This window comes from Hetaerina americana, unplaced genomic scaffold (genome assembly GCF_022747635.1).
Source record: "Hetaerina americana unplaced genomic scaffold, ioHetAmer1.1.p SCAF_3, whole genome shotgun sequence".
NCBI classification, from domain to species: domain Eukaryota; kingdom Metazoa; phylum Arthropoda; class Insecta; order Odonata; family Calopterygidae; genus Hetaerina; species Hetaerina americana.
The window spans coordinates 107843756-107862311 of record NW_027286874.1 but is presented as its reverse complement, the minus strand read 5'-3'; the positions used below and the strand labels follow the sequence as shown (position 1 = coordinate 107862311).

The 18556-nt window shown below is 41.4% G+C and overlaps 1 protein-coding gene across 8 annotated transcripts in view; it reads right to left on the bottom strand.

Moving 5' to 3' along the window:
* Galphaq (G protein alpha q subunit) overlaps positions 1 to 17322 on the bottom strand; it is a 73936-nt gene extending 56614 nt beyond the window's left edge. Inside the window, exons 1-2 of one of the 8 annotated variants that reach the window (XM_071587546.1) lie at positions 17193 to 17322; positions 13869 to 14095 (exon numbers count right to left, since the gene is read on the bottom strand). In XM_071587546.1, coding sequence (XP_071443647.1) covers positions 13869 to 13986 — 118 coding nt within the window. In that variant the 5' untranslated portion in view covers positions 13987 to 14095; positions 17193 to 17322. Of the gene's footprint in view, positions 1 to 13868; positions 14096 to 14171; positions 14296 to 14521; positions 14634 to 16185; positions 17120 to 17192 lie in introns of those variants that run through there. The other 7 variants (XM_071587544.1, XM_071587549.1, XM_071587543.1 and 4 more) reach the window with 7 other exon arrangements.
* Between the last annotated feature and the right edge of the window lie 1234 nt (positions 17323 to 18556).

Genomic DNA, 18556 nt, shown 5'->3' with positions numbered 1-18556 from the left:
GTCAAGTTTTGAAGATATGCGGTAACTTCCTGGCAACATTTTGTATAATTTGTCAGTTCTTTAAATTAAACATACCTACTAATTTACTTAAAAAATGATTTAAGGAGTAGCTTCTCTAATGCATTGTTACCGTGGATTCCATTTTGCTCATAGCAATAACATGATTTTGAATCAAATTACCAAAGGTTTTATTTTTCCCCAATATTAAGCAGAAAATAGCATTTTGGTTGAAATAATGTAATTGCCTCGGTTTGAATTCCCAACTTGGCTCTATATATCCTCAAGTATAGCAATTAAGACAACAAATCAAAAAAACATGGGATTTTAACACACAATAAATCTTAAACTAAGAGAGGTCTCAGCAACGAAATTAAAATATGTTATTCCAAATTTTTCATTTAACAATTATTAGTCCCTAGCAATGGCATTAAGAACCACGTCATCAGCCAGTGAATAATAATACGACAGGCCACGAAAGACAGGTAGAGTTCAACCCAAATCCATGAAAGATTCATTTCATTACTGACCCAACTGCCCTTATTTATACATACTACCTTGATCAAAAAGTTCCCGGAATAACCACCGTGTGGCGCTCCCATCGTTCCGATTTGAGTTCTGTTTTTTTTGTTAAATTGGTACATCTGTTGTTGATATTCCCTTTAAATCTTAGTGTCATAACTTGACATTTGCAAAAGTTACGGTCGGTTTTCGGTATGTCCATCAGTGCTTCCTGCGATTTTTCCATTACTTCCTCTCGGCTGCTAAAACGCGTTCCCCGTAATGGTTTTTTAACTCGATTGAACAGAAAGAAGTCACAGGGAGCCAAATCAGGTGAATTCGGTGGCTGTTGGATGGTATTTGTTGCATTTTTCGTCAAAAAATTACGAATAATGATAGCACTGTGCGACGGTGCGTTATCATGGTGCAAAATCCACGAGTTTTCTGCCCACATTTCTGGTCTCTTTCGGCGAATTGCTTCACGCAAACGTCTCATAACGCCCAAATAATACTCTTTGTTTACATATTTTTTATATATATTTGTTTATATATTTAGGGATATCATGATATGACATCCTCCATACCACTTTACTTTGATACATGAGCACATATTATTACTCCCAAACCAATAATTCCTGGGGAATTAACCTTTCCTCACCTGTATGACTGACGAGAAAACAGTTAATTAGCATGATGACGATGAAGTATACAACAATAAGTTTTTTTCTGTATTTGAATCAATCTCAAGACATTTTATTATTATATCAAAATGGCTTTTCAGTTGTCCTTAGCTCCTCCTTAGGAATATTCCTTTTTCTATGACCTTTTATATCCCACTAATAGTTTTTTTGTTTTATTTAGTGCCCTGGGGGCGAGCCATCACAAGGGTGTACTCCGCAGGACCTTACAATGTCGACCAGTATTCGTAATAAACGCAGCAAGGAGTACCAAAAAATTTCTTTTACAGATGCTCTTAATTCAATATCATAGCCTTGCAAGCCATTTTAACACATTCACTCAGTCAACTATCAGCGCAAACAATGGGAAGAAGAAAAAATCGCATCTCTCACAATCAACAGCGCTGAAGAAGAGCTTCCTTATCAGTGAGAAAGAAACCTCTTTGATTAGCAGACCACCACAACCTCTACTTTATAAAGATAAACGATGAAAAGCACTGATAAAAAATTCACAGAGGAGAGATAATTCATAACCCAGCTGAATCACTGCATTCTGCTTGTGGATTAAAATTCTAAGTTTTCAGTAAAAACATATTTATTCCTAGAATTGTTTCAGGTGTCACTTTGTGGAAGCGATTCATCTCAGAAAAATAAATACTTGGTCATTCCACATATATTTTTTATTAGACATGACCCAGGTTTCGACTTAAAAAGTCATCATCAGGAGATGATGACTTTGTAAGACGAAACCCATCATCTCCTTATGATGACTTTGTAAGTCGAAACCCGGGTCGTGTCTAATAAAAAATATATGTGAAATGACCAAATATTTATTTTCTGATATTTATCCTCGCACTTATTCAGATAATTGAAACCGTGCGTGACCAAACCCATGAGAACATTCTGAAGCCAAAATGTTGGCAATGGTCGCTTATTAGAAACAAGGTCATTCACAGCGAGCCTTTCATAGCGACTAACTCCTCAGTTCAATGAGCGAAAAGCCAACAAAAATTGCTAGAGCAATATATGTATTTGGACTTCCACGTATGCATCCTAGTGAGGTGTGCATCAGAGAGCACCCGAGCCTCTTTCTGCGAACCGCGTATCGATGTAAATGCGCGTGAAACATTTGAGTACAATAATAGACAAAATAAAACCAGGGGCCTAAGGGTAGAGAATACGATAAATCGAAGGGTCCGGCGGGGAAGAGAGGGAAATAAGGGAGAGAAATGTCTAAGAGGGGTGCAACAAGTCTGGTGGAGCACGGCAGTAGGCCGCGCGATGAGGGAAGAGAGAGTAGTGCTTATTATGTAGCGGCGACCGAAGCGGAAGGAAACGGTGGTCAACACCGCCAAGACAACGGAGCGCGCGATCCAGTCACCATTTCAAATGATAGAAGAAATTAAATAAAAACGAACTATCCCCACCCCTGGGGCCCTAGTGTCAACCTGACCCCCCTCCCCTATCCTACCCCTTCTCCGCCCCTGGAAATGCACGGCGATGGGGGGGGAGGGAGGGAGAGGGAGTGGCGGGCGTGGGAAGAGGAGTGCAAATGAGGGAGGGGGAGCAGCGAGGGGTGGGCCATTGACTCCGCGAGGGGCGTGACCACGCCCACCCCGGACTGTAGGGAAGGAGCGGGCGGGCGCGCAAGTTCTCACGCGAGTCGACCAGCCGCCGCCCGGCGGGAGGGCGACGGCGATGCGCCCTCCCCTCCGCCAACCAGGGGGGGGGGGAGTTAGGGGTGCCGGGGGGGGGGGGGACACCCGAGGTCCAACGGCCATCCCCTCGATCCACACGCACGCACGCCCGCCCGCGGCCTTAAACGCTGTGCCATGGAAACCACCACCGACGCTCGATCAATTTTTTACAGCCTTTAACTTCCCTCGGGCAAGGAAAAACTCGCATTTCACCCGCGACTGCACGAGAATCGACGGTGACCCCGGGGAAGAGTTGAACCTCGACTCCACGAATGACGACAAAATGCTTCAATCATAACAGATGTGGAAACATAGTAGAAATTATTTCTCACGAACGGAATCTCGAGTCGAAATTGACTCGTGATAGCGAGGAAGCACGATGACAATCTGCCTTGTAATCGCAGCATAACCGATTTAGAAGCATGTGGTTTGACGGGTGACGCTCGTGTGTCAATTCACGAGTGTCCCAACTCAAGTTATCGACGAATTGGAATTTACATTTAAGTGTGGATCACGAGGGGAAATGTTTGAAATAGGGAGTGGAAGCAATTACCTTCCTTTTTAGAGCTAAAATACATTGGGTCAACTGGCTGTTTATTACCAACTTTATTTTTAGCATAGGAACATTAGAATAATGGAGACAATAATAATACGCGGGCCAAATAAGGTTTTTTGAGATATTCTCACACCAAATTAAGATAGGAAGACGGGAAGTTTATTGGCCTTTGTACGCTTTTCATTATGGTAATAGCTTAATTTTTTATATGATTCTCAGAATGATACATCGCCAGCGTTAGGAATAGAGTTGTAATGAAGTAAGTAATAATAAGAGATCATCCTATGAATATTGGCATATGAATATTAAAGGGTAGACAGTCGTTAAGTACAGGATTTTTATGCATATCGATACTGATAAAATTTTGTACATTTATTCCTCTAGAACATTGATGAGAGTGTAAGTATATGAAAAAACTGTCCATGATCGGATTATTTTTTTCAGCACCTCTACAACAAGCAAATCCCAACAACGTAGTCTAATGGGCAGATGCAACTTCCGCATTCATTCCGTTCCTTGTATTAAAATTTTCGCTAAAATCTGATACACGATAAAAAGCTTTGAAATAATTGTGCACGTTAACGACGGCACCTTTCAGATAAGTTTGTATTAACCAAATTTCTACTCGATATTCAAAGGGTTGCACGGAATCAACGGAGTCAAACAACCTGATGAGCCGAGATATCAAAATTATAACATCTCGGATTCATAAATGACAAAGACAGGACGTTCTTTCAATTATTTATAAGCGCTGAAAAGATGCGTGGAATTCTGGGAAATGAAAAGCACTTGATGATTCACAATCATCGCTCCAGTCACCAAATGGAGACCATCTCAGGTTAAGACGGCGCTGATGACGAATAGGCCCTAAGAAGTTTAATAACTATGAAGAAATTCGCGAAGGCATTCGTGTGGAGAAGGCGGCCCTCTGGATCGGAGATGGGCCATTGGAAAAGCAGTCTAGGGGCATATGATAAAAAGATAATGACGAATCCGGAGGCTTTGACGGCGAAGGCTTGGATCAAATGTACGGAGAGCGAGTAGAAGAGTAAAGAGAGATACTACGAACTACAAGGAAAAGAGGAACCATATGCACTGGACACACCCTGAGATGGGCATGTTTTGATCATAAGAGAAGGCCCCAATGGTAGGAAAGTGAGACAAACAAATGGGCCAAGGCAATAAGAATACCACACGGATGACCCACCAGGGCAAAAGGGAGCTGGCATTAAAAGGGAAGAATGTAGGGCCGCATCAAACTACTATTAAGATTGAAATGACGCTCAATTGGATGCTCACACGATCGCACCATCAAGATATATATAATTCTTTACACCCATCAGATTTCTTTATCTAAGGTCGACCATTCAGGTTCAATTACACCTTATATCGATTCAATAGACAAAAAATACTCCTTTAAAACCTCTTTCAGACTACTGTTGTACAATAAAAGGTGAACTTAAAAGCTGACGCGGAACCACTCGACTTTCCATACAACACATCCTCGGTGTACGGTCCCTCAAAATTTCGAGGACCGTTAAACCATTAAAGAAGGGAACACTCCCCGAATCCAATTCGGGGCGAGCGAGCGCATTGAGAATCCGACGGGAGGAGGAAAAATTCAGTGCCAGCAGTAACCCACATCCATCGGAGGAGGAGGGTGGAGTTTCTTGAGAGAGAGAGGCGGGTGGCGGGAACAAGCAAACAGTATATTTTGGGAATTTGGGAGTGTGAGAAGAGCAATCAATGCCCCAATCCTTTCAGTGGTGGGGAGAATTTCATTTCCCACTGTTTCCAACAAAATGCAAAGTAATAACTCCCTTTAATTTAGAATTCTTTGACTTAATTTTAGATTTCACACCATGGATATATTTTAAGGGATCTTTGAGTCGATTCGCGGATCCTCCTCCAGGGACGGAGGCATTACGTAAGCCGCGGGAATGCCACCATAATTGGGAGCCGAGCCCATGGAGAAAAAAACACTCCCTCGCCTTCGATGGTAGCTCGTACAATTGTGAAATGGAAACATTTGGTGCCCTTCAATACACCAAATGAAAGGCTTTCGCTGAAAATCTTCCCCTGGATCCTTATGGTCTCATTTTCGCCCGAATGAAGACGCTTTTCTATCCATCTGGATGAGGATCACCTTCCTCTCGATTACTAGACCACAGTATTACAATTTATCACATAGATCACTAATATTTCCGCGTATGCTTAACAAGAAACTACAGGGATTGTGCAAGGTCACTAGGTAGATGTTGGTACCGAAGTATAGCGCACAATCCGACGGGAAAAACAATTCCAAAATTTTTCCAATTTGATCACATGCCAAAAAGTTTAATCCAGCCAATATAAAATGGGTACTGGGCGGGATAGGGATTCTAAAAGATATGATACATGCAAATAGTTCTACAGCGACAGTATAACCAGGCGAGCGAGATTGATAATACTTACGAAATATAATTTTGCAAATGTATTCGTGACCTACGCTGACACTCTCCAAGATAAAATACTAAAATCGCGAGTCTTTGCTTTCTATTCTCCTATTTACACCATTTCTCTACTCTAAGCCAAATCGTAGGTATCAAAGGTCTAAATGGTTAAGCGACTCTCTTAAAACAATCGTTAAACTGAATTATATTACATCAAAGTTTCTCAAATTCTTACCTTTACATCGAAAAAACGGGGATATGTTGGAATAAGGTCGACTTACGTACAGTCAGGAATCCACAGCTATAGCAAGCAAATGAAATAGAACGATTATACTCTAAAATTTGGCGGAAATCTCCAAGTTAATTTGTAATTGGGGTATCTATTTTCATTTGGCCACGGCGACCCACATTTAAGGAGTAAGGCTATATCTGATGTTCTGTTGCTATTGAGTTTCAGTCAAAAGAACTCTATACAAAGCGGAATGTGGCACCATTCTTTATTATGTAGTGTACATCTTGAACAGGTCAACTGTTATGTCTGAAGACTGGTTGCCACCAGCTCTGCATTCTTTCGCCAGCTAGCGTCATGTCTTATTGACTCTTAATCGACATTTATTCAACGTGCAACACAACATATTATGATCAAGTTTGAAACAATACGCGCATAGCACAATTTTCCATCAAAACAATTATCTGGTTTTTCATTTAGAAAACATCTCTACGTATACTCCGGCATACATACATGGTAGACAACTCTAAAAGGGCAACGCAAAGATGATTGACGCCGATGAAAGAGATGGACCAAATAAACACAACCACACAAGGGTCCATTGGAAGTATATAATTGCTAATTTTCAGGGAAAAGTCACATTGCCAATGGCAACGTCCTGGGACAAAGAGATGCAATCCGCTGGCAAAGACTCCTTTCAGTCCCCGTGCACAGTTGCCGGCATCTGCCAATTCCCGGTTTCTCTCAACTGGAGATGCGAAGAAGTGGCGGGGGAGGGGCACGGCAAGGGGGCGGGGGTTTGGGAACCAAGCGCACCCGAGGGAAGAAGAGCGGCCCACCGACTCGCCCCCGCACCACGGAGATGCACCCGGACGGGAGTTCGTGTCGTTACGTAAAAACGGGCGAAGTGGACTGCGGGAGAGAGTGGAGGGGGGAGGGGGGAGGGGGGGGGTGTGCGACTAAGTAAGACTAAACACGGTATCTTGCAATTTCATTTCAACGGAATTGCCTTAAAATGAATACCAGCACTTAAGGTAGTATTTGCACGGCAGACGAGCAATATATAAATATTACATATTATGTAACGTAATGGATATTGCCAAATAAAAAAACAATATTTCTGACCGCTATATAATTAGATTCCCCTCGCGCTATAAAAAAAATGGAGTATCGATACTCAATCCATTCTTTCGCAATGCAAAAATTCGCAATTCTTTCGAATTAACTTAAAAGCTCACGTGGCAATATATATCCCATGTCATCGCCTGGTGATTTTCGCCGCCAAGAGCGGTCACGGAAAAGGAGGAAATTCTTGGGAAAACATAAAAAACGACGGGATTGGCGAGGAAAGGCTCTCTTATCCAACTTAAGTGAGAAAGGCAAGGAGATGGAAGAGATATGCATGAATATCAAGGGAGACACGAAGAAGATTATAGATTGGAGCCGAAATTATGATGTGCTCATTTGGTTGGCGGAGGGCAACCACAGCACATGAAAGATGATTTGCGAGGGAGGGAGGGCGAAGGGTGATAAGGGGAGAGACGGAGTTTGACTGATCGCCGTCAAGGCTCTTTTCTTGCATTGGTGGTATCATCTCCCGGTCGCCGCACACGACGGTCCGAAGTGTACATCACCCGAGACACGGATGTGCCCACATTACGGGCGGCCGAGCTGCTGCCTCGGCTGCTCAAGAGCGAGAACATAAGAAGGAAGAGGAGGAAGAAGGTTTGGATGTCAACCGGGCCAAATCACAGAAAGATCGAGGCGTGTGCGTGACTGACAAGAGAGCGCACCAAACTGTAGGACTGCCATTGTTTAAAATGGTTCATTAAAAAGTACAATCCGACACCTTAAAAAAAAATGCAAAAACGAATCGAATTAGACAAGCCTTGCGCTTTAGTATCCAATAAGGCAAAACCTCTCATATTCGTGGGTTGCAATGGACCGCGATTACTTTCGTGGACATTAGTATTCGTAATCTATGTAAGTGGTGCCCGAATCAGGGCCAGTCGACTGGCAGGGTACCCTAAATAAGATAAGAGATGCATAGAATAATTGCGCCTAAGAGGCTCTCGCCGAGCAACTTGCGTACAATTCCTAAAAAATCCCGTGAAATATAATTACCCAATTCATCTTTACTTGATAGTTTCAAAATATAATCGTTTAAATTCCTTAAATCGTAAATTTGGACACCTCTTTAACAAGCAATCGCTCACGTTAAAAAAAACTGATACTGCGCGCATTCACGAAGATATCTAACGTCAATGGGTGCCGCCGGCTTCCAATCACTCGATAGGATTAATAACTCGCACGAACTCAAAATCCAAAAACGACCACACAAACTTTCTTGCATTAAATGATTAGCTCGAGTGAACCGCAAGCAAAAGCCTAGCCGAAGTGCCATTCACAGGGCGAGTGCACCCTCTGAATGTCAGGCGCACACACACAACGGTGGCAAAACCACTACATAACGCCTCGGGTATTCCACTCATTGACAAAGCAGCACCTAGCACCAATACAGAGAGTGCACCACTTTCAATCATCATGCTAGAGTCAAAAGAGGCGACCTACACACACAATCGAGGCCCTGAACACCATTCATAGTCTAATGGGTGTCTAATGCACCGGTGAATTAAAAAAAGATATATTTCCGTAGACAAAACTCGCGTATGCTTCAACACAATAGCAAAAATACTCTGGCAGAAGATAAATCCTGAACAATTAATATTTCTGAATTCTGCATGCTATTCCAGACAATCAATCGGCTTCAGTTCCACGACTTGCACTTTTATTTCTCGCGCGCCTAAGCGATCTGAGGCTAATATATATATACTATATATTCCCAGACTAAAAACGTCGGAAATATTGGGGATCAAACATCTACACAACAAATTGGACAAAAAAGGAAATAAAGATTAGACTAAGTTTGTAAAATTTAAATATTCTTTGAACATTTAAAAAAAATTAAATTTGAAAACCATATGTACCGAATATTGATGGCTGAGAACAATACGAGCGTGTACAGCATAATAGGAAATAAATGATAAACATAAATGCCCAAGGGAAAGAAATATATGAAAAACATAACCAAATAGCAGTCTTAAAATGGCTCCCATTCGGAGAGTCGAACAAACCCCATCATCAACATTCTCAATTGAGTAATCAAACTTATTGGTCGTTCAACAACAAATCCATTCAATTTTTCCACGTTTGCTTGGATCATTTCCAAATATTGAATATTGCTGGGCGCGAGATACATTCCCGATTCATGCACTTGGAGCAGAGTGCATATCATTGTCTTATCTTCACAAATGCAAGACAAGCGACTCATGTCCTCAAGCTACGGATCGACTGGAGGCTCGGATGAGATAACTGACGAGGGCAACCCGGCGCCACTGCATGCTGCTCTGCCAAATATTAAAACCCCGATGGTGGATTAACAATGAATATTTATTTAAAATACGTTCCCATGTCAACGTTTATTTCCCCCAACAACAGTTTCGCATCATTTTTATAGCTTCGCAGAATGACTTCATTTAGGAGCCTCCCCCATTGGTGCTTCGCATGCATGCGACTCTCCCAAATGAGGGCCAGGACAAAAAGTGAACTTCGTCGCGTGTCACTGGGGCATAGTCGGCTAAAGCCAACATTACTGTCATCGATGCACGCATGGGGCCGCATGTGGGCAGACAAGCTTTTCCGCCGCACGTTCTCCCCCCCCCCCCACCTCACACCACGATCCGCGACGATAAAATGTCCTGCCCCCAGCACTCTTGGGGACGACAAAACCGGCCTCATCGAAAATTCTTTTCCTTCCCTATCTATCACATATCAGTCGACCAGCGAGCACAACGCGACGGAGGAGAACACCATTTAGCCGTTTCGGGGGTGGGGGGACAGAGGGGACTTGGGAAGGGGGGGGAGGGGTGGCAACGGAGAGGCTGGGGAGGGAAGCTCGGCCCCCCACACGGCATTAATGAATCCACTGCACAGGCGCATGCCGGTCGCGCAACCGCGGCGGGGCAAAATCCACGCCCGCCAGCGCCCCCCCCCTTCCTCCTCCTCCGGGTGAACCCGCCGCCCTCCCTGCCGACAAGCATACCCTTCACCCCTTTCTTATGGGCCTTCCCACAAAAGAGCAAGCTCCTTCCTTCCTCGCGCACTCCGCGGGGAGGAAACACCGTGATTCACCGCCTCGTGAACGAGAGCACACACACACACACAAGGTTGCAACCAAACGCCCCTTGGGGCAGAAACCCGCCCCCCCCCCCCTCAAAGAACACACAGCACTGGGAATCATTTCAAATGGGCAGTCGCCTTATTACACAAAACCGTCGCTAGTCAGATCTCTCATTTTCACAATCGTCTTCCGATGGGTCGAGGGAGGTTCTCTAATTGGACATGGGGGGTAGAGGAAACTAAAGCGGTGCACGGTGGCAGGGGTTAATTAAATGCCTCGGTTGCGAGGAAATTGTTAGATCCACGGGATATCTTCCCTCGCACTATTTTACACGAATTATCTGCATGGTCATTCCCCGTTTGGAAAAAAGAAGAAGAGCGTACAATTTTGACAGCAGTGCGAAAGGGCCAGGGCTGACAAAATAAAAAAAATGTGGCACCGACAACACGAAATAAAACCTTTACAAACCCTTAGAGTGACGAGGTAACATGAAATGGACTCGCGCACACACCAAATGAACTGCTTCTCTTACCACATTAATCAATTCATTAAAAAGAATTCGATGGACGGAATAAACGAACTATCTATCGCCGAGGAGCGACTCCATGGCGCCGCACTTGAAATTGACGATCGTGAATAATTGTGGTAATAGGCTTAACGTGGAGTGGGTAGATTATGGTATGGCGGGAGGGGCGTGGGAGGCACTTGTAAGGAATCCTAAAACTGGCAAGAACGAGGATATGGGCCGATTGTATCTGGGTGGCCCCATCGGCCACACGCACTCGAAGCCTTACAAATCATAATGCACTCAGGAATGTGTCTCAAACCGCAGTTGACCCAGACACGGTCACACATGTTCCCGTCCCCGTTTCTCATTTCTTTCAAACAAACGCATGAGCCCACGCAACAGTCTACATGAGCAGAAGTCTTACATACGTGGAAGAGTTCCCAGATTGGTTGACTCAATTCCTAACGGGTTGGCTTTCCCCCCTTAGATCAGTCGAAGTTAAAACCTCGGATGTTAGGATATTCCACCAAAAACTCCTGATCCTATTTGTATATTGGACATCTGAATTAATACTGTCTGTATAAACTAACGAGTGAATCTCTCAGAATGACCTTCCAATAATTATTTTTTCCCTTGTTAATCGACACCCATTCGAAAATTCGAAACAAAGTATCACCGGCTTGTACATGTGGTATATCCATGGTCACACCCTAACGCACCCGAAAATTTGACACCAAACTACCTCTTTACTGTTCAGAGTTGATTTTCACGTAACAAGGTGAGAGACCAATTTTTCAAATCAGATACACTTTATTTCATGTTGAATCTTGCGTCAATTTCCTAACGCTCAGTTTGGTTCTCAAATTTGATTTCCACCCAAAGATGAATTATTTTTTTAAGTTCACTTCTGCGTCCATGTCTGAAGGGGACACCACCACTTCTCGAATTGCGAGGATGGAAACTTATGCTTCTGGTTCCCATACTAAGCGAATACCATCAAAAGGGAATGTCACTAGCCTGACACGATCGGAGGGAAATTCTTTCAGGTGACGTAACTGTTGGAAATGGGCTAAGAAAATATTCAACTGGGGAACTTAATGAAAATCTTACACCATCAGTGACATCAATTATGTCAAATCCTTCATGAATGAACTATCAAATACCCATCGTGACTTAAAAAAAATATTCAAAAACATAATAGGAGAAAATGAACAACAATCACTCTTTTAGATTTAAATATTCAATTAATCACTGCACAAAATTAAATCTTAATCACTGCCAAGCATTAAATGAAGTAAATCTAATCGCAGATTGTCATGGGGAAGGCAATAGAAGATGCACATGTATAATACTGATAACTGACAAGACTTCCGAGACTTTTTCTTCCCACAAAGGAAATCACGTGATTACATTATTCAGCATGCCATTTTCATTTCACGCTTCACAATTCGTGAGAATTCTGCTGCATGTGAATGCACTGGAACGTTCGTTCCATCCAACCTTATCTGAATTTGCCTTATGCAAAGAAAATGAGGATTTAGGAGGTTTCATCAGTCCCCATCATCAAGTACCACTCATAGGTTGCTCATTTACATTTAACTACACAGTTATACCTTAGCTTCAAAATGTTCGGTTCTACACTTTCTATACTACTTCAGTGCACTTATTCTGTATCATAATAGGTAACCAAATTACCAACATCCAGCGGCTTGTCTCGAAAAATAGCAGGCCACCTGATCGGCAACTAGTTTAACAAATCGAAACCCTAACAATAACGCCCATTTCAACTGACGCATCCGCTGGAATACCGCATTACAGTAAATTCCAAATGCAAAGTGACACGAACAAAATGGCAATTTTAAAAAGAATATAAATGTTCTGTTTTCTTAAGTGTCATTGAAAGAAAAACCTTACCAACAAAGTCCTACACTACATCATATATAAATGTGGAAAACAAAAACCAAAGTGTGATCAAATGTTATGCAATAAATACTCTCCATTCTTTTTCATTACAACAACTTGCCATCAATTAAATAACATGATCATAAATGACAGTTCTTCCAGTCTAAAACAGTTCCCTAAGCTCAATTTTTGCAACGCTGAACAAATTTTAAAAAAAATGCCATTCATTTAATTACCTCCTCGGCTTCCCATTACACTGGTACACCGCAGATTTATTTTACAATTTATTTTCATGGAAAAAGCGGTTTGGTTCCATGTACTGGGCCAACAGGATAGATTAACTTGATAGCTGTTGGAACTTACAATTTGAGAGAATCGTTGGTTACAAAAAAAACTACAAAATCCAACCACAATTCAAGATTAATTACTAAATCTGATCCAGTTAAATGTGTGTTTTAAGCTTTGTTTGGCAGAAAATATAAATTACAGCAATCACTTCCATCGTAATAGATAATTAGCTCTATAAACACAGCTCCATTTGTAATGTTAATAAAAGAATGGGATATTAATATCTGAAATGTTTAAACATCCGTACGGGAATTACTATTACAGCTAGTAAGCCCACTGTTTGGACATAGTCGCAAACGGAATCAAATTTGATTCCAACTCAGTTTATGCAAATGGTCATAATTAGAAAATAAAGGACTTCTGCAAAGGAGAACTGGTTTCCTACGCAATATGACAGTTCATATAATTTACTACACAATAAGTTAATTTGCAAGTACCTCATACAAATTCAAATAATGTTATGATAATTAAAATTATACATGAACATTTCATTAGTTACACGATCGGCTACCCTATTTCCGAAAACGTATCGTCAACTTATCATAACATTGATTACAAACTGAATTCCGTTGTACACTCGATTTTTTTAATGGCACATAACGATGTAGCGATTTTCTATACCAAACTAAGTGCTTACGAGGGGCTATCTCTGATAAATTGACCATATATAACGGAATTATGCACACTGAATGTATTAATAAATATGTCATTCAACAAAACAACGATATAATTTCCCATTCTTAGACAGAATTTTCACTCGAAGAGATTTTGACGTTTGTTAGCACCGGTTTTCCGAATGATTTCCACAATACAAGATGTCTACTATTAAGGTTGCACTTACCCAGTAATAACAATTTAAGTTCTCTTCTTGCATCACGTTTGTCCCTCCGAAGTTGCCTTTCTATTTCTTGATTTATCCTCTTTTGCTCTTTCGCTTCTTCTGAGAGGCAGCACGCCATGTTAATTACTTCGGAGGGTTGCTCAGCCAATATTATCTGTACCGAGCCGTTTTTGGTGCCGTGTTGATGGTGATAAATAAACTTTCGGCTCCTTAAACAAGACTCACTCCTATGAAAAAAGAAATTTCAATATTCACTGCTTTGCCTTTGATACCCCACATACACACACACATTCACACACGCACACTTATATCTTGAACGGAGATGATATGCTTTCCCTCCCTCACTGGGTGTGGTACAGACGACGCAATACGTCTTCTGTACCCTTTCCTATCTCGAGTATTTTCCACCGGAAAATTAAGCTCACAGCCTAAGGCATGGTCACGTCACAGACCAATAATCTCATTATATTAATTCGATTCAGGAAGCCAATGGCTACTATGTGCACGTGTTTATTAATAAGATTAAAATAGAGAACAAATGGTGAACCGCCAGGGGGGAAGACAAAGGTTGGAGCAGCCCGCATTTAAGCGATTTCGACGTCTATTCAGTACATAATAGGTCGAAATAACTGTAATTACTGATATTTACTTACGGGTAGAAACATCTATGAGGTAAATAGTTGCACTTATATCCAAAAACAAGGACACAAAATTAAAGAAAGCACGTTTTCACAGTCTGCACCCGCCTATCTTCAAGATGGCGTCACTGTGGTTTTTAATCCCATCATGCATCGGGAAAACAATAGTTGACTAACGGTAAAAGACCGCGACGGTTTGAATAGTCGAAAGACAAAGCAATCCTCATGTCGAATCAATAGCGCAAGCCAAAAGGAAATAAATTAATTGAAAGGCTTTAATGCCCATCAATTTTTAAATATCGTTCTTTGCTTCCAGAATACAAGTAATAAGATATTTTAGATGTTAATTTACAATAATTTGTGCATGTACACAGAATTTATTGGGCTTCTTGTATTTCCAAATTCGGCGAGAAACTATGCAGTGATATTTAAAATGTAGTTTTACCAATTTTTTAACCATGACATTTGTAAACGTTTTGAATTAATCATTAGTTTTTGCTATCTTTTATCACTTTTTAAATGCAATTAATTCTAAACAACTATGATCAACTTATTATTATAACTACATACATAAACAATATTGAACTGACTTTTCAAAGAGCCATAAACATATCAATTTCTGAAGTATAACAATAAATTTCAAGGAAAAATATCGTTTTTTCTCTAATGTTTAATGCTTTTAAAAACGCACAGGTAATCAAGTCCTCGTTATATTCCGATGACATTTCTTATGAGTCTTCCTTCTAGTCTATTAGTAGACTTTTGTATACTATTTCTCATTACAATTTTCTAATGCCAGCAAAGTATTCAACAAATTAGGAATGTTGTGTTATTATTTTAAGTAATACATAAGCATTAATGCCATGTAATTATCATCGCCGAGTGTTTTCGATATTTAAAATATGTCATGATGACTCATTAATCATCAACTCATCATTAATTCTTCAACTAGCAGTCAGAAAATGTTACCGTCCACATGCCACAGAACTACGAGAAATAGCATTAGATGACAAAGTTACCACTTGTGAAACGCATACTGCTGAATGTCTGGCATTAATTGTGTGAAATAATGCATATTTCATTTCGAAACGTCTTCAGCCTTCGATGAAACTAAAAACAAGGAATTAGTATTTAACACATTTTTGCAATTCTCCAAAATTTACCAATGTTGTTTCGTTTAATGACATAAACGATGGGTATCGGTAGCAAAATAAATGGCTACTTAACTTGAAACAATTTGGTCCCAATTAGTTAGTATATTTTAATTAATAAATCGTTTCAGGCGTAACTTTGTGGTATTTTTCCATGAATTTATACATTTTTAAGTGTTGGTTACCCCAATTAAAAAACTAGTGCTTGCAATTATGATTTCAGGGTATTAGTCATAACTGCTATATTTTATGCCTGTTCTGTTCAAGTATTTTTCTCCTGCTATTTTTGCATAAATGCGTCAAATACGCAAACAATGCCGTGTTTCTCTTTTTTTCTTCGACTGAAGAATCGAACACCTATAGAAGAAGAAACTGCATAAACGACAAAGATAAAAAGCAAGGGTTTTTTCCCTCTCTAACCGCGTTGCAGTATCCCGAGAACCGAAGGAATCTTCTTCTTCGGTCAGCTGATCACTCTTCTTATTTATTCAGTCACATTTCCTCACCGCCTCACATTTATGTACTTACCCTAACATATCATCGTCGGCAAAACGGCAAGAGTACAGATAACTTGAACGTAATTGATGGTACTTCCACCTTTTCACCTTTTTATCACAGACGCAGATATGCGCTGCTTCTTACAACTTCCAATTGCGATTGAAACGGCGGATCACGAAAGGTAAAACTCAGCTCCATTCAATACAGTTTTTTCTCTCCTCACCCAAGGCCGCACTGTCAAGTATAGTATAGACACTACTCGAGTGAACTTGACATATTTTTTTATATAGGACCAGAGGAGGGGAGCCTAATTTGTTTATTGGCGCTTCAACACAGAGCAGGGGCCAGTGAGGATTACCACCACATTGGCGGCTGCTTGAATAATGATAATTCGTGAGTCCCTGGAAAATATTAATAGCCTGAATGTTGGTGAACAGCAGCACACACGGGGGGGAGCAAACACAAGTATCTTCTCGAGCAGGGTGGCTATGCGTCGCGGGACGAGATCATTCCACTGAGGAGCGGCAACCCTTCCTTCCGCTTTCCATTTTTTATGAATTCAATCAAGGCAACCACTCCCACCGCGTAAAATGCTTCCAAAAGTCGTTGATCTGGCGTGGATTCATCTTAACGGGTGCGGAGGAATCGTAATCCTGAATCCATGTCTCCACCATTAAACACAATTCTCACCAACTCTCGATCTTTCGCAATATTCTTGGTACATCCACAGGCTCCTATGGTACCTAAGTATCCTAGTAATTATTGATGTCGGAAATCATCCCATATTCCCCGAAATCTACCAAGAAATAATACCTAATGGAACTAAAAACGTCGAGAAATATTCATGAGGTTGCTTCTGTGGACATCCCCTAGCGCTTGCTGCAAATGCCAGACAAGCATACGAAATCCATTAGGCAGTGGGAATCCTCTCCTGCGCCGACGTCTCCTGAAGCGAGCCTAATTCACACAAACACAACCGGATTTTGCATCATTCAAAAGAGCAATATGGCCCAGTGCTATTTTCCAAAGCTACCCACCTTGTTAGTCTTCAGAGCGACCAACGGCGTCGGCGCCCGCTATGGAACTGTCCAGAAGGTTCATCCGCAACACTGGCCTGCTTTCCGAGGGGTTGGGGTGGATGTGGTGAGGGGGGTGCGAGCCACCCTCGAATGTGGAAGAGATACAAGCGAATGAGTCCTGAGAGGATTACGGCGATTCCTCGAAAGAGGGACGGGTATACTGGCGGGGAGTGGCCGCGTATGGCGTTACGGGTTTTACCTCTGTTAGCATACGTTAACCTTTGCCCTGAAATCCAGTGCTCTCTTCATGGAACTTGGAAGTAATAGTCTCGCGAAGTTCTACAGTAATCTCGATTAATAATTTTATTTTTGGCTACTAATCAAACCGAAGATATTTTTTGATTTTTCCAATTTTTTTACCTTCATCGCTCCCACCCAATAATCTAATATTCCAAAACGAAAATATCTCTGTGCCGTTTACATACATTTGAGCGAAAAGGGAAATATTTACGAAAACTTTTTAAAATGACGTATAAAAGTTTTCATAATTTGTAATTTAATGCATAACATTAAATACAAGACATTTAAAATCATGCTAACATAATTTGTCGCCAACCCTGAAATTAAAGCATTTGATTTAGTTTCCTCGTCGCGTCAATTTAAGTGATCTTAATTTTTCATGAGTAAGCCCTAGAAGTTAACCTTCCGATTGCAAGACATGATTTCTGTCATTTTAAAACTACATGAAAGTAGAGATCAAATTCAATGGGAATTGTGCTCTAATAAAACAAAACGGACTACCTGATAGATACTACCTGATGAATGCCGTTCCACGTCGAAACCTAGGTCGTATACCACTAAAGTTCGTGTGGAATCACCAAGTTACCTCTTTCATTTTTAGGTATGCTGTGTAAATTCCATAAAGCTACGCCGAGGACAACAAATTTCAAAATAATCAAAGAAAATCATGAAACGAAACCGGGAGACTAGGCCTCAAACGGGAGACGAACCAGTGACCTGTTGGGAACGGCAAGTTATCATAAGCCGTCCAGCTGATTAGTCACCCTTCAAATTGAAACTTTTGAAATTGTCCACGGAATGATACCGCGCGTAAGCTGATATACGTATTACCGAAATCAGATAAAATACCTCGGGTTTCCAATAATGCTGGTCACACGGACCTCAATGTGCGCGACTGATTATGTCCTCGCTGATTAAATTTTGAGCACATTGGCCAAAGGGCAGGCAAGGGTTCTGAATCAAAAATAAATCGCCCGGTTCGTCAGGGTGTCCCACTTGCCCCCTTTCCACAGTCATCGGGGTCCCCCCCCCCCATCGGACGAAGGGGCTCGGCAGCGAAGGGGAAAGAGTGGGGAGGGAAC